The sequence below is a fragment of the Rhodotorula toruloides genome (assembly GCF_000320785.1).
Source record: "Rhodotorula toruloides NP11 unplaced genomic scaffold Scaffold17, whole genome shotgun sequence".
NCBI lineage: Eukaryota > Fungi > Basidiomycota > Microbotryomycetes > Sporidiobolales > Sporidiobolaceae > Rhodotorula > Rhodotorula toruloides.
The window spans coordinates 317,153-336,218 of record NW_015622977.1 but is presented as its reverse complement, the minus strand read 5'-3'; the positions used below and the strand labels follow the sequence as shown (position 1 = coordinate 336,218).

The 19,066-nt window shown below is 62.1% G+C and overlaps 8 protein-coding genes across 8 annotated transcripts; 3 read left to right on the top strand and 5 right to left on the bottom strand.

Moving 5' to 3' along the window:
• Positions 1-151: 151 nt before the first annotated feature.
• Positions 152-2,442, bottom strand: RHTO_02274 (RNA polymerase-associated protein RTF1; the record flags this gene model as incomplete). Its single annotated transcript, XM_016415951.1, has 9 exons — positions 152-332; positions 394-746; positions 803-922; positions 980-1,107; positions 1,162-1,236; positions 1,301-1,550; positions 1,612-1,906; positions 1,970-2,209; positions 2,294-2,442. 9 exons carry the CDS (start codon positions 2,440-2,442, stop codon positions 152-154), a joined length of 1,791 nt encoding a protein of 596 aa, XP_016272171.1.
• A 519-nt stretch (positions 2,443-2,961) lies between these two features.
• Positions 2,962-4,691, bottom strand: RHTO_02273 (glycerol-3-phosphate dehydrogenase (NAD+); the record flags this gene model as incomplete). Its single annotated transcript, XM_016415950.1, has 9 exons — positions 2,962-3,015; positions 3,081-3,160; positions 3,249-3,297; positions 3,362-3,496; positions 3,634-3,672; positions 3,764-4,147; positions 4,215-4,370; positions 4,435-4,541; positions 4,640-4,691. The coding sequence occupies 9 exons, from the start codon at positions 4,689-4,691 to the stop codon at positions 2,962-2,964; spliced, it is 1,056 nt and encodes a 351-aa protein (XP_016272124.1).
• A 959-nt stretch (positions 4,692-5,650) lies between these two features.
• Positions 5,651-7,630, top strand: RHTO_02272 (3-deoxy-7-phosphoheptulonate synthase; the record flags this gene model as incomplete). The annotated part of the gene is made up of 11 exons (XM_016415949.1): positions 5,651-5,857; positions 5,924-6,046; positions 6,114-6,150; positions 6,216-6,383; positions 6,445-6,474; positions 6,552-6,572; positions 6,640-6,750; positions 6,823-6,964; positions 7,042-7,150; positions 7,231-7,310; positions 7,429-7,630. 11 exons carry the CDS (start codon positions 5,651-5,653, stop codon positions 7,628-7,630), a joined length of 1,230 nt encoding a protein of 409 aa, XP_016272005.1.
• Positions 7,631-7,997: 367 nt separating this feature from the next.
• On the top strand, positions 7,998-8,735 carry RHTO_02271 (uncharacterized protein; the record flags this gene model as incomplete). The annotated part of the gene is made up of 2 exons (XM_016415948.1): positions 7,998-8,083; positions 8,156-8,735. The coding sequence occupies 2 exons, from the start codon at positions 7,998-8,000 to the stop codon at positions 8,733-8,735; spliced, it is 666 nt and encodes a 221-aa protein (XP_016272028.1).
• Positions 8,736-8,807: 72 nt separating this feature from the next.
• RHTO_02270 (protein disulfide-isomerase A6) lies at positions 8,808-9,974 on the bottom strand (the record flags this gene model as incomplete). The annotated part of the gene is made up of 8 exons (XM_016415947.1): positions 8,808-8,902; positions 8,957-9,164; positions 9,243-9,334; positions 9,390-9,420; positions 9,479-9,495; positions 9,551-9,610; positions 9,679-9,752; positions 9,814-9,974. 8 exons carry the CDS (start codon positions 9,972-9,974, stop codon positions 8,808-8,810), a joined length of 738 nt encoding a protein of 245 aa, XP_016272090.1.
• Positions 9,975-10,512: 538 nt separating this feature from the next.
• RHTO_02269 (oligosaccharyl transferase STT3 subunit) lies at positions 10,513-13,181 on the top strand (the record flags this gene model as incomplete). Its single annotated transcript, XM_016415946.1, has 6 exons — positions 10,513-10,670; positions 10,726-10,783; positions 10,840-11,281; positions 11,335-12,520; positions 12,576-12,946; positions 13,009-13,181. The coding sequence occupies 6 exons, from the start codon at positions 10,513-10,515 to the stop codon at positions 13,179-13,181; spliced, it is 2,388 nt and encodes a 795-aa protein (XP_016272043.1).
• Positions 13,182-13,243: 62 nt separating this feature from the next.
• Positions 13,244-14,047, bottom strand: RHTO_02268 (dihydrofolate reductase; the record flags this gene model as incomplete). Its single annotated transcript, XM_016415945.1, has 3 exons — positions 13,244-13,664; positions 13,728-13,966; positions 14,027-14,047. The coding sequence occupies 3 exons, from the start codon at positions 14,045-14,047 to the stop codon at positions 13,244-13,246; spliced, it is 681 nt and encodes a 226-aa protein (XP_016272131.1).
• Positions 14,048-14,462: 415 nt separating this feature from the next.
• Positions 14,463-18,922, bottom strand: RHTO_02267 (pre-mrna-processing ATP-dependent RNA helicase DDX46/PRP5; the record flags this gene model as incomplete). The annotated part of the gene is made up of 10 exons (XM_016415944.1): positions 14,463-14,528; positions 14,593-14,655; positions 14,763-14,885; positions 14,947-15,160; positions 15,214-15,562; positions 15,620-16,466; positions 16,527-16,803; positions 16,865-17,095; positions 17,154-17,937; positions 18,001-18,922. The coding sequence occupies 10 exons, from the start codon at positions 18,920-18,922 to the stop codon at positions 14,463-14,465; spliced, it is 3,876 nt and encodes a 1,291-aa protein (XP_016272183.1).
• Between the last annotated feature and the right edge of the window lie 144 nt (positions 18,923-19,066).

Here is a 19,066-nt window from a genome sequence, read left to right as displayed (position 1 = left end):
GACGGAACCGGCGAAGAGGAGGGAAAGATGTGTTGCTTGCAAGCAGAGAGAGGGATCCTCGACCCCAGGACGAGGCACGAACACGAATGGCTACCGTACAACAAGCGCACTGCGAACGACGACACACCGAACGAGGAAGACGCGGGCGAGCTCAGAAGTCGAGGTCGAGGTCGAGCTGGACGCGGCTGGCGACGACCGACTCAATCTTGTTGCCCTTGACGCGAGGTGTGCCGTTCAGGGGCGCTCCGGCGAGGTTCGACGATGCACTTGCACCGTTGAGCGGCGTCTGCGTGCCGCTGCCGGGCGTTCCAGGAGTCGGAGTCTGCGGTCGGCTGTTTCGCAGACGCCAGTTCGTCAGCCACGTCTGCCAAAGTCTCGAAAGCGCGAGCCCACCTGTCGTAGTTCAGCCTCGGCATCGTCTTGACACGCGCACTCGGGTCAACCTTGACGCTCGTGTCGCCGCGCTGCAAGGCCTCGCTGATCTTCCTCCGCTCCTCCTGGCTCCTCGCCTCGGCACGCTTGACCTCCTCGCGATTCGCAGCCCTGTTGCGGTCGTTGATACGCTTCGTGAGGTCTATGTCGCCCGCCGCGGGACCTTCGAGCTCGGCGAGTTGGGCGGAAAGCTCGGCAGCCTTCTCGATGTCGCCGTTCTGCATGGCGTGGTCGCGCTGCATCTTGAGACGGACGCGGGCGGCAGCACCGCCGGGTTGCTTGTTCTTCTTGGCGAGTTCGGCAGCGAGGTCCTCCTGCGACGCGGAGTGGTGAGTTTAGAGCTGGCGCGGAGAAACGGGTCGAAACGCACCTCCGTCAAGGTGTAGCTCGTCCGCTTGGCAAGCTGCTCCTTGATCTTCTTCGCCTGGACGGGCGTAGTCGCCGGAACCTTGTCGGCCTCGCACTGCTTGGTCCAGCGAACCCACTCGTGCTGTAATGAGCGAGGAGGTCAGCTCAAGGGCGCTTTAGAACGCAAAGCAGGACTCACGCTGATGATTGGCGAATTGGAGACAGCCTCCATACCGAACAACCTCTCCGACTTGCCGTGCTTGAGCCTGAGCCAGAGGTCGGTTTGAACGCCTTCGAAGCGGTAGGACCGCTCTGCGGGTTCGACGCCTGCGAGATGCGGTCATCAGCAGCATGCACCCGGTGTGGAGTCGAAGGACGCACCGACGACTTGGCAAAGTGAGTACCGCACCTGCCCCGTCCGCTGATCCTGACCGAGCGAGTAACGGACGAAGGCGCCTGTACAATCGAGGTCCTCATCAGCCTCGACACGGTGAATACGCACTGGATGACGCGAACGCACCCTTGATCCACTCTTCGAACCAAGGCGCCCTGCACATCTCGGCCAGCTTCGTCCGCGTCACCTGGATCTGCAGCAAGTCGGCGAGTTCGGCAACCGGTGCAGGCGCCTTCTTGCCCTTGCCCTTCTTCTTCGCGCCGCGGTCGTCGTCGTCCGACTGCTCCATGTCTGAGCCGGACTCGTCGTCCGAGTCGGGCGACCTGTGGCGAGACTTTGAGCCGCCTTCCTCGTACTCGTCGTCGCTGTCGTCCTTCTGCAAGCGTGCGGACTCGTCAGCCGCAAGAGCGAAGTCGAGAGTAGCTGGTGTAACGCACCTTGGCTTTCTTCTTGCCCTTCTCCGTCCTGCTCTTCTTGAGCTTCTCGAACCCATCGCTCTTGGTCTTGCTCGCGCCCGTCGTCTTCCTCGACCTCGTACCCCTCGCCGTATAAACCTCCTCGTCCTGGTCGTCATCCTCATCGTCCTCGTCCTCGTCTTTGGCAACAACCTTCTTCTTCCCGCTCGAGCGCGAAGCCATCTCTGCGATCATTCGCCGGTTGTCGGCTTCGAGGATCTCTTCCTTGCGCGTCGCGATAAAGTCTTCGCGCTCGAGTTCCGTCAGGCCAGCGACACTGCGAGCTCAAACCTGTCAGAAAGCTCTCGAGCGGAAGAGAAGAGGAGAGAGAAGGACTCACCGCCTCCGTTCCGCCTCGTCCCTATAAATCCCCTCGACAGGATATGGGTTCTCCCCTCCCTTCCCACTGCCCTTCTTCCCAACACTCTCGTCCTCGTCCGAACTCGTCTCGACCCGCGCAGAACTCTTCACCTTCGACCCTCCTCCCCTCCTCCCTCCTCCTCGGGGTGAGGCAGATGCAGCGGCGGCGGGAGCGTCAGAGTCGGACGCTGACATGTCCATATCAGACGCCGAGTCGTTCCTGTCACCCGCACTCAAGCCCGTTAGCCCTCCCTCTCCTCATCACACTCCCGCACACCAACCGAGAGCAACCGGTGAAACGCACGCAGACTCGCTACTCTCCCTCATCTGCTGCCTCTTCCTCTTCTTCCCCCCTCCGCCTCCTCCCGCTCCACCTCCTCCCGCGTCACCAGAGTGAGAGGGAGCGGCGGCGGACCCCTCTGCGAGTCCGAGGAGCATGGCGTCGATATCCATTGCGTTTTGGGCGCGGCGCGCGCGGTGGGTGTGGGCAGGGGTGTTGGGAGAGCGGGAGAGGGGCAAGAGCGAGGGGATGTGAGAGCGAGTGATGAGTGGGAAGTCAAGAGCGAAGCGGGGGTGTTGGCGAGCGAGAGGGAAGTCGACTGCCTCCCGCAACTGGCTCACTAAGGCTCTCTGAGCGCGCTGCAAGAGTGGAGGGCAAACGTCTATTCACTTCGAGTTGCAAGAAGAGGAGAGAGAAGAGGGAGGAGGTCCGACTTGTATTGTCCGAGAGGAGGATGATCCGACTGCAAGACTGAAGGACTGCTTGAAAAACGCACGAAAGAAGGAGAGCGAGGAGAGGCTGGCGGTGGTGATACAGGACTTGCGAGGGAAGAAGCAGGCCAAGGAGAGAGGAATCCGTCTATGAACGATTGGTGCGAAGTCTTTTTCGAGAGCGGGGGCGGGCGAGTGTGGTGTATGTGTATCGTCGCCTGTGTCGGCTGCGAGGCGAGGCGAGGCGAGCGTGAAGGCAACCTAGATGTGCGCCGTGATCGTATCCGGCTTGACGCCCTCATACGCAACACGGTACTGTCCGCCCAAACCCCATCAGCCCACGCACACGCATCGAGGAGACGGGAGATGCGTGGACGCACGACAAAGGTGAACAAAGGGTAGTTGTCGGCCTTTCCGCGGGCCTTGAGGAACTCGTGCAGCTCTTTGGCTGTCTGGACGCCTGTGTGCCCGTCGTCGTCGACCGCCTTCATCAGTCTATCGCTCGGAAAAGAGAGAGACACATCTGTAAGAGGGAGCGAGGAACGCACCCTGGAGTTTCTGTCCATTAAGCATCTCCTTCTCCAACTGATCGAACGTCTGTTCCTCTCCATCCTATCAGCCTTCTCTTCCCTTCAAAGACTGCAAAGAGCGAGGGGCTTACCTTGCCCGTCGTCACGAAAGCCTCGGCACACTTCCTGTTCCTCCCTCCGAGGCAAGACGTGATCAAGTCTGCGATCCCGGCGGATTCTTGGACAAAGGTTTCGGGTTCGGTGCCGGGGAAGAACTCGAGGGCGAACTGCGGTGCGAGCGAGTGCGAGTAGGATGGGGGCAGACGAGCGAGTGCGAGGGAGAGGCGGGCAAAGGGAGAGGCGGGGAGGAGCGAGGATGAGGGACAGTTCGCAAAGAGCAAGAATGAGGAGGGTGGGAACGCACCCGCTTCATCTCGAGGAGACCGATGCGCATGATGGCGGCCTGCGCAGCACAACGAGTCAGCTCAGCTACCCCGCCCGCGCAAGAAGCGCAGAAGAGAAAGAAAAGCCGGGACCGCGCGCCTGCCACGCACCTTGGCGTTGTTGCCCCATTGCAATCCGTCAATCAAGCCCGCCGCGACCGCGACGACATTCTTGAGCGCTCCGCCGAGACTGACTCCAAGCACGTCCTTGCTAACCGCGACCCTAAACTTCTCCGTCTCGAACAACCTCGCCCAGCGCTTGGCGACCTCGATGTCCCTGCACCCGATCGTGGTCTCGGAGAAGGCCTCCTTGGCAACCTCGTTGGCGATGTTGGCGCCCGACAAGGCCGCACACTCGATGTCGAGGTGTTCTTTGATCACTTCGCTGAAGATGTGGATTTGGCCGTCTTTGACGTCGACGCCTTTGACTAGCGAGATGGCTTGCGTGTTGGAAGGGACTTTGCCTTCGAGTTGCTTGCACGTCTCGATGATGAACTGTCGCCGGCCCACGAACCCTCATCAGCTGCGAGTCTCACGGCCAGGAGTGAACGCGCCCGCTTACCTGGTGAGGAATGACAAAGATCAAGGCGTTGGCGCCCTCGATGGCCTTGATCAAGTCGGGCTCGGCGACGACGTTGTCGCCCAAGTCGATCCCGGGGAGGTACTTGACGTTCTCGTGCTTCTCGTTGATCACCTCGGTCAACTTGCGTCCTTCGAACTGTGCACATCTCTCCTCTGTTAGCTTGTAGAAAGAGAGGGAGAGGGCGAGCTAGGTGACGCACGTCCTCCTCGTAGCACCACATCTTGACCTCGGTGTCGAACTCGTCGCTGCGCTCTTTGATGTTCTTTCCCACGAGACGGGCGATCGCAGACCCCCAGTTTCCGCTCCCTGCGTGCGTGCGAGCCGTTGGATCAGCTCGAGGAGCGAGTCGGGTAATCGAGCGGGAGTGCGCCGAGAGGAGGAGAGAAGGAGAGGGTGGAGCGCACCGATGAGAGCGACCTTCCACTTTCCTCCGTGTGAGCTGTTCTGAGCGGGCATGGTAGCGTACGAGCGAGCGGGTGAGCTGTGGAAGCGAGGTTGGGGTCGGGTGGTGGTGGTCGAGGGGTTGGTGCGTGTGAGAAAGTGAGCGGGAGAGGGTGAGCGAGTGCGCGAGGATGAGATTGCGCGTGAGACGGCAAGGCGGAGAGAGTGAGCCAGCGTGGGTTGCAGCGGGAGCGAGAGAGCCAGTGCGTTCATGAGGTCAACTTCGCCGGTCAATTTCCAGTCTGGATCAGAACGTTCATTCGTCGTGAAAAAAGTCACACAACCGCCAAACAGTCGCCGGGTGGTCCTCTGCGAGTGTGAAGTGGTGGAGTTGTCGAGGACAGCGGCGAGTTACTCGATGGTGTAGACGACGACCTTGCACTCTGTAACTCTTTGCCAGCTCCCCTGTCCTCGCTGCACTTCATCGTTTATCCCCCCGCTCTCTCCCTCTCCCGCCCCGCTCCAAGGCGATAGAGCTCGACAGAGACAGCGACGAACCCTCTCCCTCCTCGTCTGGACATCGCTGGACCGTTGGACAGCTCGACACCCTCACGGCGACATGCTCAAACAGGGGGCTCCCTCAAACGCCGCCCGGAGCGAGCGAACAGTCAACGACGTCGCTCGCCTCCATTCCTCCTCGCTCACCCGCTCTCGACGCACAAGCTAGCGTCTGCACAGCTCGCCTGCATTTTATCCAACACACGGCCGTCTCTCTCTGCTCAACCAGTACGTCGCCGCCTCCTTCTCACCCCGGGCTCCCTCCCACGCGAGAGTGTCCGACCGCGGCCTCTCCAGGCTTGCTAGCCGCCTGCGTGGTGGTCCAGAAGGCCGCTGTTCTCTCCGCAACGCTCGCGAACTGACGCCCCTCGTCCCCTCGTCTCCTCTCCCCTCCCCGCTCGACGTAACCTCCACAGCACGAAGCGCCTTCCTCCTCACTCGCTCTCTCCTCTCCCAGCCGAGACACCTCGCCAAAGATGTCCTCCACTCCACGCGGAACGACCCCGGCCACCACCGCCCTAAACGCGCTCGACGACCGGCGCATCAAGAACATCCGACCCTTGATCCCTCCTCAGATCTTGATGGAGGATTACCCACTGGGGTTGAGGGCTGCTGCGACGGTTCTTGAGGGCAGGAAGAGCGGAGAGCAGATTGTGAAGGGCGAGGATGACAGGTTGATTGTCGTGAGTCCAACCCTCCCGCTTTTGACTCGCCAGATGGAAGTGCTGATGTGCGTATGAGTGGCACAGGTCGTCGGACCTTGTTCGATTCATGATGTTCGTGCGGCGCTCGAGTATGCAAAGTTGCTCAAGGCTTATGCGGACGAGGCGAGCGACGACCTCTTGATCGTCATGCGCGTCTACTTCGAGAAGGTGCGTTCCGCGCTACTTGACCCATTCGACACGGTGCGATGACTGATGTGGACTCTCCGCAAAACAGCCTCGGACGACCGTCGGCTGGAAAGGCCTGATCAACGGTCCGTTTCCTCCCCTCCCTCCTCCCGCCAAACCCCCTCTAACTTCCCATCCTGCGCGCACGCAGACCCGCAACTGAACAACACCTACCAAATCAACAAAGGCCTGCGCCTCGCACGCGGCCTCTTGCTCGAAATCGCAAACATGGGCATCCCGACCGCCGTCGAGTTGCTCGATACGATCTCGCCGCAGTATGTGGCGGATTTGGTTTCGTGGGGAGCTATTGGGGCTAGGAGTGAGTGCGCGCTGGAGTGTGGTCGGAAGAGGGATGGGTGCTGATGGTTGGGCGCGCGCAGCTACCGAGTCGCAGGTTCACCGTGAACTTGGTGCGTCGACCACTCTCTCGCTCGGTTTCTTTCTCCTCCTCCGAGGTTGACGAAGCCCCCTTTCTTGTCCCTACCAGCTTCCGGCATGTCGATGCCCAGTACGTCCTCCATTCTCCTGACCCTCCCTTTCCCAACTAACTCCTCACACGCCCGCTTCGCGCGCAGTCGGCTTCAAGAACGGCACCGACGGCTCTCTCCAAATCGCCATCGACGCGATCGGCGCCGCGGCCGCCTCTCACTCGTTCCTCTCCGTCACCAAGCAGGGAATCTCCGCCAGTGCGTCCTTCTCCCCGCTCCCTCCCCCTCTCCTCTTCCCTTTCTTTACTGACTCTTCACTGAGAATGACAGTCGTCGAGACGGAAGGGAATCCCGCTTGCCACGTGATCCTCCGCGGATCGAACCAGGGCCCGAACTATGAGAAGGAGCATGTGAAGAAGGCGGCGGAGGGATTGAGGAAGGCTGGGTTGGTGGATAAGGTCATGATTGATTGGTGCGTCCGCTCGCTTCCTTCCTACCCGCCTGTCATGCTTCGCCCACTGACTGGACATTGTCGGGTGGACGCTGCAGCTCGCATGGTAACTCGAGCAAGAAGTTTGAGAGGCAGGTGATTGTCGCGGAGGACGTTGCGAAGCAACTCGGAGAGAAGGAGACCGCCGAGCACATCATGGGCGTCATGGTGCGTCCCGCTCTCCTCCTCTTCTCGTCCTTCTCACGCTCGAGTGTAGGCGCTGATGTGAAGTTGGTTGGGACACGCAGATCGAGAGTCACCTCGTTGAGGGGAAGCAGAGTATTCCAGCGAACGGACCGCAGAACCTCGTCTACGGCCAATCCGTCACGTTCGTCCCCTCTCCCTGCCCAACCTTCTTTCTCCTTCCTCTCGTTCTCCCCCGCACTCTCCTCCCCTCACCTTGTCTGTCTTTTCCCGCACTTCGCTAACACCCTGTGACACCGCAGCGACGCCTGCATCTCCTGGACCACGACCGTCCAAGTTCTCGACACCCTCCGCCAGGGCGTCCGCGCACGCCGCGCGCTCCTCGGCGCCGAAGCAGGACGTAAGGGAATCGACAACACCGCCTTGGCGACGGCGAGTGAGAGGGCTAGTTCGGTAGAGGGCGTGAGGGACTTCAATGATCCGGCGCAGTTCCCGGCTGCTTGAGCCCGCGCGATGGGCGAGGAATGGGGAAGGAGAAGCGAAGTGTAGATGCCTGTACAGGTGTGGAAAATGGCTAGCAGTACGGCCTTTCGCAGTGCTCTCCTCGGCACCTCCAGCGAGCGATAGACGGAGCCATCCCCCTTCCATATCGAACTTCCTCCCCGCCGACGGTTTCTCGCTTCCGAGCGACACGCACGCGAGTGGCTACACACTTACACACGCGTCCGGCAGCCGAGTAATCGCCCGCCATCGCTGCCGGACCCCGAAGTCCCGACTTGCGCAAGTTCTCGGCACCTTCGGGCGTTGGCTCAAAAGCGCGAAAGACGTCTCTCTTTCTCCTGATCTGCACAACAGCGACTCAAGAACGACGATGCAGTATCCCCAGCCTACGAATGAAGCGCCGTACCCGCAGGCCATGCCGAAAGGAGACGGACCTTCGCAAATGCACTTCAATAGGTGCGTCGCTTCATGTCTCGCTCCTTCTCGCTCTTCGTATATCGAGCTGACCTCGACGTCGCCTTCCGACAGCGGCCAACCCCACGCCCACGCACCGAACCCGCACGCCCGTCCTTCGTACCCTCACCCTCACCCCTCAGCACACTTCGAACACCCTCACTACCCCTCCTCGACTCCCTTCTCCCGCTTCTGGGGCTGGACGGGCTCGTACGCTGTCCCGCCTCCTCCCGCCGGTCCCGCACTCGGCCCCTACCCTCACCCTCATCCGCACACGCCTGCGTCGGTGCACCACCACGCCTACTTCCGCCGCTCATGTCGACCTCGCTCGAGGCTCTTCGTCCCAATCCTCCTCGTCGTTGGCGGGGTGGTAGCGTACAAGCGTCTGCAGAGGGATATCGAGGACGTCCGGACGCAAGCAGTTGACCGCGAGGGCAGGCCGTTGAGGAGTTCGACGGAAAGGAGGTGGGAGGAGTGGAGGGATCGGGCGGGCGGGTGGCGCGAGAGGGAGGAGGAGATGAGGAGGATGAGGGGGGGGAGGGAGGGAGAGGAGAAGTGGGAGGAAAGGTGGAGGGCTGCGATGAGCCAGCAGCAGCAGCAGCAGAGTCCGGCGGTAGCGGTCGAGCAGCAGAAGGAGCAGGAGAAGTGGGTGTGATGTGGCGGCTGAACGAGTGACGGATCCTGCGATGCAATGCTGAGACGGTACCTAAGTCCCCGTGACGGTCTGTTAGAGGTCGTCGTGCGTCTTCTTCGCCTTGTGACCTTGCTTCGTCTGCGCAAACTCGGCAAGGAACTTGTGCAGCGAGTCGTACTTGAGCGGACCTACTCTTCCCGAATCAGCTGGCACGTCTCTGTTACGGAGAGCTCGGAACGCACCGTCGTACTTGCTCACCTCACCGCCGTGCAGGACAAGTAGCGCAGGCGTCTTCTCCACGCCAAAGCTCTTCATCGCCCCCTCGCCGACCTTGGTATCCCGCGCGGCGTAAAAGTCGATCGAGCGGTGGAAGTCGGTCGAGAGGGCTTTGTACAGCGGCGTGACCTTGCCTGCGGAGGTGAAGAGCAGCGAAACGGGCTTGGAGGCGGCCTGCGGGAACGGCCAGAGTTAGCGGAACAGCTCGAGGTGGAAAAGCGGGAGACGCGCCTTTTCTCGCAACTCAGCCACCTCGGCAGCGGTGCCCGCCCGCTTCACGAACGTAGGCATGTTGCCTGTGGCCGCGGCGATCATGTCCCTCGTCTCGCGAGGACCGTCGTAGCCTGCGAGTAGGCGGAGCATGAGAGCCGTTCTGAGGCAGAGGCTCGACGAACGTACTGCGAGGAGGAGCAGATCCGCCGGGGAACATCTGGTGAGTGAGGAACTTGTCAGTCCACGAGAATCGCCCGGCTCAAGCCCGTGCAGACCTTGAGAGTCGGGAAGCCTGCGAAGCGAATAGGTAAGCGAGCCGAAAGCCCTGCTGGCGAACGCTAGCTCACCTTGGATGCCCATCTCGCCGCATAAGGGCTTGTTCTCATCAGTGTCACAGTCAACCGAGACTATAGGACGAAGCGAGCGGAGAGAGTGAGCGAAGGGACGTGGTTGCGAGCGGACGAAGCGTGCTTACCGACGTTGACGATCCCCTTGAGACTGTCCGCCACCCGGTCATACTCTGGCGCAAGCTTCTTGCAGTAGCCGCACCTGTTCCACCCGCACATCAGCCGACGGTCTGCGAGGTCTAGAGGGGAGAAGCGGGACTGACCAAGGCGCGACGAAGGCTGCGAGCGTGAGCTTGTCGGACGAGTGCACAGCCTTTTTGAACGTCCTCGTCGTCAAGTGCTTGACGTTCGGCGAGCGGAAGACGGCAGCGTGTGCGGTCGAGAGGAGGATGAGGAGGGTGCAGAGCGAGAGGAGAGAGCGCATGGCGGGCGGCGGGGAGTCCGGGTGGCTCGAGTGGGTCAAGACAGAGCTCTGCGGGCCAGCTAGAGCCTGTTCTAAGCGATGCAGCGAGCGGTCGAGGGCGAAGGGGAGAAGGGAGAGGACGGCTCCACCTCAACCGTTCACCACGCCGCCTCAATCGCTCAAACGAGGCTGACTGGGCTTACAGAGGTTGTTTGAACTGCTTGCTCGCCGCGGAAGCCGCCTCACTCACTTGAACGGCTCTCGCGCGTCGACTGCACCCTCATCTCCACCGACAGGTCTCCGTTCCGCAGGTCCACGGCAACTCGAGCGGTAGATAGTTGAAGGACACGCAGGGCTGATACAGGTGCGCTTCGGTGCTTTCATCATGGTTTCCGGTGGCCAGGACTAAGGCAGCGGGCGCTTTGTACCTCGATCCGACTTGCTGCGGTGGGGTGGGAGGACGAAGGGCGCGAGGGGCGGCTAGAGAGGCGTGCGCGCGTCGACAGACTGGCGTTGACATCTTTCTCGTCGCAGAAGGCCCGCCAGCTGATCTCCCACCATGGCGACAAGCTACGCCTACCCTCCCCTGCCGCTGTCGGTCGAAGCGTCCGACACGCTGCGCTCGTTCCTGCGGGTAGTCATCCTCTGCCTGATTGCGGGCGCCGCCGTTGCGTCCCGCGAGTTTGCCGTCGTCCGCTTCGAATCGATCATTCACGAGTGCGTCCCGGAGATCCTCCTCTTCCCTGTAAAAGCTCACGGCCCGCTCCTGCAGGTTCGATCCTTGGTTCAACTATCGAGCGACGCGAGTGCTGACTGAAGAGGGCTTCTATGTGCGTGTCCACCGGTCTGGGCACCGAGGATGCCGCTGACCCCCTCGTGCTGGCAGGCCTTCTGGAATTGGTTCGACCCGACGGCATGGTACCCGCTCGGACGCGTTGTCGGCGGAACGCTCTACCCTGGATTGATGGTCACCAGTGGCCTCATCTGGAAGGTTCTCCACATGCTGTCGATTCCCGTCGACATTCGCGAAGTCTGCGTTCAGCTCGCGCCCGCCTTCTCCGGCCTCACCGCCCTCGCGACCTACTTCTTCGCCAAGGAAGTTGGCAAGGAAGGCAGTCGGGAAGGAACGGGTCTCTGGGCAGCCCTCTTCATCGCTATCGCCCCCGGCTACATCTCGCGCAGCGTCGCCGGTAGTTACGACAATGAAGCGATCGCCATCTTCATCCTCATGATCACCTTCTACCTGTGGATCAAGACGGTCAAGACGGGATCGGTCCTGTGGGCGGGAGTGACGGCCCTGTTCTACTTCTACATGGTCGCCGCGTGGGGTAAGTCTCCCCTCCGCATCGCATCCTTTTCTAGCTAACACGGCCGCATACAGGTGGCTACGCCTTCATCACCAACATGCTTCCCCTGCACGTCTTCGTCCTCCTCCTCATGGGCCGCTGCTCGTCCCGCCTCTACGTCGCCTACTCGTCGTTCTACGCCATCGGCACCCTGGCGTCAATGCAGGTGCCGTTCGTCGGTTTCCTCCCGCTCCTCACGTCAGAGCACATGGGTCCTCTCGGCGTCTTCGGTCTACTCCAAATCGTCGCCTTTGTCACCCTCGTCAAGTCGCTCGTCTCGGAGCAGCACTTCCGCCTCCTCTTCCGGTCGTTCCTCGGCCTTGGCGTTGCCCTCGCCGTCGGCGGATTGTGGTTCATGACCAAGTCGGGCAAGATTGCGCCGTGGACGGGTCGTTTCTACTCGCTGTGGGACACCGGCTACGCGCGCATCCACCTCCCCCTCGTCTCGTCCGTCTCGGAGCACCAGCCGACCGCCTGGCCGTCGTTCTTCTTCGACCTCCAGATGCTCATGTACCTCTTCCCCGCCGGCGTCTACATCTGCTTCCGCGAGCTCCGCGACGAGCACGTCTTCGTCATCATCTACTCGGTCCTCGCGTCCTACTTTGCCGGCGTCATGGTCCGCCTCATGCTCACCCTCACGCCCGTTGTCTGCGTCACCGCCGCTGTCGCCATCTCGTCCGTCTACGAGACGTATCTCGACCCGCGCGAGCCGGACCAGGGCGCCAAGTCGACTGTCACGCCTGCCGCGGCCAAGCAGGCTGTTGTAGGCGAGGTCGAGGCGATCGCTGCAGCTATCGAGGCGTCGGCACCGAGCACGCCGTCGAAGAAGGGCAAGAAGGCGGTCGCGGCGCACAAGGCCGACGCACCCGCCGCCTCCACTTCGTTCGCCTCTGCCGACTCGAAGACCCGCCGGTTCGGCATCATCGGCCTCGACTCGCGCTTCATTCCCGTCATCGCCTTCACCTTCATCTCGTTCCTCTTCGTCCTCCACTGCACATGGGTCACCTCGTCCGCCTACTCGTCGCCCTCGGTCGTTCTCGCCAGTCGCGGACCGGATGGCCAGCAAAACATCATCGACGACTTCCGCGAGGCGTACTACTGGCTCAGGCAAAACACGAAGGAGGACGCAAAGGTCATGAGCTGGTGGGACTATGGTTACCAGATCGCCGGCTTCTCGAACCGCACGACGCTCGTCGACAACAACACCTGGAACAATACCCAGTGCGTTCGGCTTCTCACGCTCGCATCCGGACCACCTCTGACGCTTCTCTCGCAGCATCGCTACGGTCGGCAAGATCATGTCGGTCCGCGAGGAGGTTGCCTACCCGATCCTCCGCAAGCACGACGTCGACTACGTCCTCGTCATCTTCGGCGGCCTGCTCGGCTTCTCGGGCGACGACATCAACAAGTTCCTGTGGATGGTGCGCATCTCGGAAGGAATCTGGCCGGACGAGGTTAACGAGCAGAAGTATTTTACCCCTCGGGGCGAGTACCGCGTCGACGATCAGGCGAGCGACACGATGAAGAACAGCTTGATGTACAAGATGAGCTACTACCGCTTCAACGAGCTGTATGGCGGCGGACCCGCCCAGGACCGCGTCCGAGGACAGGCCATCCCGCCTGTCCCGATCCAGCTCGACACACTTGGTGCGTTGAGCTTCTCTCCCTCCTGGTATAGCGAGTCGCTGACGATTGCCGCCATCACGCAGAGGAGGCCTTCACGTCCGAGAACTGGATCGTCCGGATCTACGCCGTCAAGAAGGAGGACAACCTCGGCCGCGACCACCGCTCGGCAAACGCCTTCCTCCAGGGCAAGCGCAAGAAGCGGTCACGGACGCCTGCATCGAGCTCGGCGGCCAAGGTCAAGCGGAAGGCGGCGTGATGGACGTCGGACAGCTCGTCTCTCTAGATACAAAAGCTGCAATGCCTCGCACTTACACCCGCTCACATCGAGATGCGCACCCACATTTGGTACTCGTACTGAACAAGCTTCTCCTCGCCTTTGACAGCCTTGTCCTGCTCCGTCTGCTTGCCCTCGGGCACGTCCCAGCCCGCCCATTGCCGCAGCTCGTCGTGCGAAGCCTGCCGCCATACTCGTCGTCCATCTGCGCTCGTGTCGGACTGGAAATCGTGGAGGAAAGTGTCGCAATCGGGGTACTCGGTGAAGAGACGGGTGAGGAGGACGCGATCGACGGTGTAGCTGGACGAGGAGGACGCCGCTTGTCCCGCGGCTTCGTCCAGCGTCGCATTGTAGAGTTGCGCGCCTCCTATCAGGAAGGCGCGGTTCAGGGGGGAGTTTGCCGAGCGGAGGATGTCTACGGCGGAAGGAAGGGAAGAAGCGAGGTGGGTATGGGGAGCAGGGCCGCTGCGAGCTCGAGAGTCCTGCGTCAGCTTCAAGTCGGCCACGGAGAACGCTGGACGAACGCACAGGTCGAAGTCTTGCTGCCTGCTGACGACGACGTTGACCCGACCGGGCAATGGGCGGAACTTGCTGGGAATGCCCTCCCAGCTCTTCCTGCCCATGATGACCGCATTCGCCAGCTCCTGTCCCTCTCCCTTGGTCATCCTGGCAAAGTACGCCATTTCCTTCGACAGCCGCCATGGCAGCGTCGAGTTGCGACCGATTCCGTGCGAAGGTGTCGCGGCGACGATGAGCGTGAGCGAGAGCTGCCGTGGGAAGGGCTTAGTCAGTAGAGAACGATTGAAAACGTCCACACGTGCGCTCACTGGCTTCATCGCGTCAGTCATGGTCGTGGGACGAGGACGACAACCGCCCCACCTTCGCGCCGCGACGAGCAGGACTTGCGAAGAATCACTCTCGATCTCACAAGGACATCGCAGAGCTAGCTTGACACGGCTGTGATTGCAGCGAGACGAGAGCGACGTACACGAGGACAACGAGCAGCTTCCAGGCAGGCAGGCTTTCAGGGAGAAGCAGGGGTTCAGCCTCGACGAGCGGATGCGACGGGAACGTACCGTGCGTTGTGCTGAGCGAACGGCATGCTGAGAAGATGCCGAGGGCAAGTGAGCGCATCATGCGGACGGGGGAAGAGGAAAGCCAGAAGAAATCGTCCGCGTACTCTCCTGCGGCGCCTTGTTGGCTGGGTGGTCAAACGAACGTCTGGGAGTGCAAGTATGATGGGACGGGAAAGAGATAGAGAGATTAAACAACCTGGTAGCGACCCATCGCGGCTCCGCCTCCTCCGCCAGCGAGTTGCCGCTGCTCGGCCTGCGAAATCGATCCAGGTCAGCGCATTCTCGACGCACTGACAAGCAAGAAAGGTCGGACGCACCTCGAGAGCCATCGTCGCACCCTCGACGAGCGCCTTCTTGACCTCCTGGATGGCATGCTGGACCTGCGGAGGGATGCAAAATCGAAGTCAGCGAGCCGCCAACATGGACCTGACGCCGACGCGCTGCCGACGGTGGCAACCCGACAACGCTCGCTGGGTTATCGACGCACCCTGAACTCCTCGTTCGACTCTATGAGCAAGTGCAGCTTGGGCAGGTCATTTGGTCCCGGCTCCTTGCCGGCCTCGTAGAAGGTACCCTTGGCCGTGATGGACGCGCCAGTCGCCTCGACGAGCTGTAGGAGCATGCATCGTCAACTGCGCCCGGGTTAAGCGATGCGGAAAGGCGGGACGCACGTGAACCATCGTGTCCTTGTTCGTGACCTTCCACCTCGCCTTCTGCGGGTAGTCGTTGATCCAGATGATGGCGTGGAAGTCGGTCGCATCCGGGTCGCGGCGACGAGCTGCCTCAGTCGAGTTATCGTCCGACTGCGCAGACTGTTTCCTCGCCTTGAGCATCGCGTTGAACTTGGCGATGACGCTGGCCGCGCCGACGGCCCCGGCGGATTTGCTGAACAGGGAGTCAGCTATGGACGGTTCGAGAGGGAGCGAGAGGCGACGCACCCAGCAGCGAGCGCTTCCTGCTCGGCCTTCTTGGCCGCCTCGTCCGCCGCCTTCTTGTCGGTCGGCGTGGACACGACCGACGTGGCAGTCGGCATGCTCTTGCCCTTCTCGAGGTTGGGCGCCGGTCCGCGCATGACCTCGACCTGCAAGTCGGCGACGTTCTGAGCCGTCTTCTCCGCCTCGGTCTGCTCGCCCTCCTCCTTCTTCTCGTCCTTGGCCGTTTCGCCGTACGCAGCTCGTTCGGCGCGAGAGGCGGCGTCTCGCTCGGTGTCGAGTCGCTCGAGACCCTTACCGCCGAAGCCAGAACCCGCAGCTTGCGCCTTGCCCGCCTTGACCTTTTCGGCGAACGCTGGGTTGCGAGACAAGTCAGCAACGCTCTCCGATTGCATGAGGAGCGTCGACTCACACTTGGCCATCTCTTCGAGCTCGGGCGGGACAGGGGCGTTCGAGGCCTGGAGAGCCTTGAGGATGTCAAGCGAGTACCGCTCCTGCTCGGGCGTGATGAACGTGACGCAAGTGCCGGTGTTTCCCGCTCGTCCCGTCCGTCCAGCACGATGAACGTAATCCTCCATGTGGTTAGGCGGGTCGTACTGGATAACGAGCTTGAGCTGCTTGACGTCGAGACCGCGGGCGGCGACAGACGTGGCGATGACGATGGGGCAGCTGCCGTTCTTGAAGTCGACAATCGTCTGGTCCCGGTCGACCTGCTCACGTCCGCCGTGCAGCGGCATGCACGTGTAGTTCTTGTTCTTGAGCTCGACGAACAGCTTGTCGGCAGTTTCCTGCCGCTCGACGAAGATGAGCGCTCGTGCGTCCTCCTCGTCGTTGAAGAGCTTGCCGAGCAGCTCGAGCATGCGGTTGAAGCGAGTTTCTTCGCCGCGAACCTCGACAACTTGGGTGATCGTGTCGGCGACGACGGAGCGGCCGCCAACCGTGATCTCGAGCGGACGCCGGAGGACCTTGCGAGCGAGCGCCTCCATCTGTCGCGGGAATGTGGCGGAGAAGAGAACGGTCTGGCGGTCTGGTCGGATCTGGCCGATGATCTTCATGACCTGCGGCTCGAAGCCCATATCGAACATGCGGTCTGCCTCGTCGAGGACGAGATACGTCACCCGCTGAAGGTTGATCAATCGGCCCGAGTTGGTTGTCAGGAGCTCGATCATCCGGCCAGGCGTGCAGACGATGACTTCGGATCCGCGCTTCATGTCGGCAATGTTGTCCTTGAGGGGCATGCCGCCGTACGCACATGAGGCCTGTCAGGAAAACGGAATCAGCGAAGCAGCCCGACAAGGGGCAGGAGAATGGAGTCGCACCCTGAGACCGAGCGCTTTCAAGAACGGCTTGCACTCCTTGTAGATCTGGGTCGCCAACTCGCGCGTCGGCGTCATGATCATGGCAATCGGCCCGTCGAGCGGTCGCAGAGGCGGCTGGTCCTTGATGTGCCGGAACATGGGGAGGATGAAGGCCATCGTCTTGCCGGAACCTGTCTTGGCGACACCGATGATGTCGCGGCCGGACATGATGGACGGAATCGCTTGCGCCTGGATGGACGTAGGCGCGGCGTATTCAAGACCCTTGATGACGTCGATGCTGAGGGAGAGAGCGAGTCAATCGAGCGCAAAAAAGGGGAAACGAACAAGCTGGAACGCACCAAGCCGCCGGCAATCCAAAGTAGCTCCACTTAGTCGCAGGCTTGGGAGGCTCCGCACCGCGAACCTTGATGTCGTCGAGCTCGAGCCGGAGCGCGTCCGTCTCTTCCTGCGAGAGGTTGGCGACTTCGGGAGGCGCGGTGTAGAAGGCTTTGCGGAAGGGGAGATAGTCGATCTTCGAGTGGTCGGGAACGGCGAGCTCGCGGCCCTTCTTGACCTTTTTCGCTGCGAGGCTGTGCGGAGCGAGATGTCAGACCCGGCGGAAGGCGAGAGACGCGAAACAACACGCACGCAAGGATGTCCTGCGCCGACGTCCCAACCTTGTCCAACTCGTTCTCGTCGCCCCCATCTTGGTTCTCATCCTCGCCCGGCTCTGTCGGTTCCAGCAAGACCTGACCCTTCCGACCCTGCGCCATCTTGGCCTGATCCTCCTTGTCGACATTCCGCACCTGCTTCTGCACGCTCTTCATGTACGCCTCGAGCTCATCTTCCTCGTCTTCTTCTTCCTCGGCTGCTCCGTTCGTACCCGCCGGAGCGTCGACATCCATCTTCGAGTCGTCGTCCTCCTTGACGGCGCTCGCAGGTGCATCAGCCGAATCAAGCTGCATCTTCTCCTCCCTATCCGCGCCCTCCTGATTCCTCAACGCCGCCATCCTCGCCTCCCTCATCCCATGCGCATTCGCCCTATACGCCGCGCCGCCCTCCAAATCCTCCTCGTCGTCCTCATCGTCGCTCCCCGCTCCTGCTGCCGCCATATCAATGTCCCCCTCGATCTTGATCATCCCAGGCTTCTTCCGACCATCGTCTTCGTCGTCCCCGCCCATCGCCATCGAGAGCGAGTTCTTCAGCCCGCTCGAACGGAGGGCGGTCGAGCGGGCGAGGGAGAAAGTCGGTTTAGCGGGGAGAGAGGCGGAGAGGGGGTTCGAGCGGACGGAGGTGAGGGTAGAGAGGCGGGAGGAGATGGCGGCTGCTGCGGCGGCCGCGGCGGCGGTTGCGTCGGCAGGAGTGGCGGCGGGTGCGGCGGGCTTGGCGGTGGAGATGGGCTTCGAGAGCGAGATCGGCTTTGTAGGAAGGGCTGTGCAGAGCGATCGATGAGTTAGCATGCGTGTTCCAGCGAAACGAAGTAGACTGGGCGCACCGGCGGCCATGGCTGCGACCGGCTTGGCAGGCAATCCCGCAGGACCAGCCTTCACCGGGACAGGTGACGTAGGCGCAGGAGAAGCAGGAGCAGCCTTGATGGGCTCCGCCTTCTTCGGTTCCTCCGGCTTGGGCGAGGCGGCAGCCGGCGTCGGCGCAGGACTCGCCCCTCCGCTTCCTGACGCTGAAGCCGCTGCAGCAGCCTCGGCAGCCTTCTTCTTCTTCCATGCCTCGAGTCGCTCGCGCTTCAACCGCTGCTTCTCCTCGTCTGCCGCGGCGGTGGAAGACGACGCGGCTGGCGAGGCAGAGCCGCTTGCTCCGATGGGCGTCCGGTCGCCGTTCAGTGCCGGTGGTACTGGAGAAGCAGCGGTAGGGGTAGTGATGACAGGCGACATGGCGCGGCGGTCGGTGCGAGTGCGTTCAGGCGAGCGAGAGCGATACCCGTCTTCCCGCCGAAGCGACCGCTCGTCCCTGTGCGACCGGCTGCTTCGACTGTAGTGGCGGTCGTCGTCATCCTCGTAGCGCCTGCTACTCCGCCGGCGCTCGTCGCGCGGTGACCGGGCATAGTCATCTCCTCCTCCTCCTCCTCGCCTGCTGCTCCCCCGATCCGAACGAGGCGAGTCGTCATACGCCCGTGACGAGCGATGCTTGCTGTCCCTCTCGTAGTCGCGGTCCCTGTCCCTGTCCCTCCTTCGCCCGTCAGAGCCTCCATCTCGGTCCCTCCGCCTCTCGTAGTCCCTGTCCCGGTCTCCGCGCCTGCTGCCGCGGTGCTCGTCGTACTCGTCCTCCCGCTCGCGGTGGTGTCTGCTCGAGCGACCTGTGCCGCTCCCGCTGTGTGCTGAGCGAGGGGAGGCGTCGTCTGAATCGTACCGGCGCCGCTTGCTCGAGTGGTGGTGCGCCGAGGGTGACGGTGAGCGGGGCATGCCTAAGCAGAGCTAGCAGAGCAGGTGCTGCCCAATCAAGCAGCAATCCAGCAGCGGGTGAGTGTCAAGCGCCTTCACAACAGCTCGCTCGAGAGGAGAGTGCGAAGTTGCGGACAGGGGGACGCCACCACCTCCCTCTTCTCT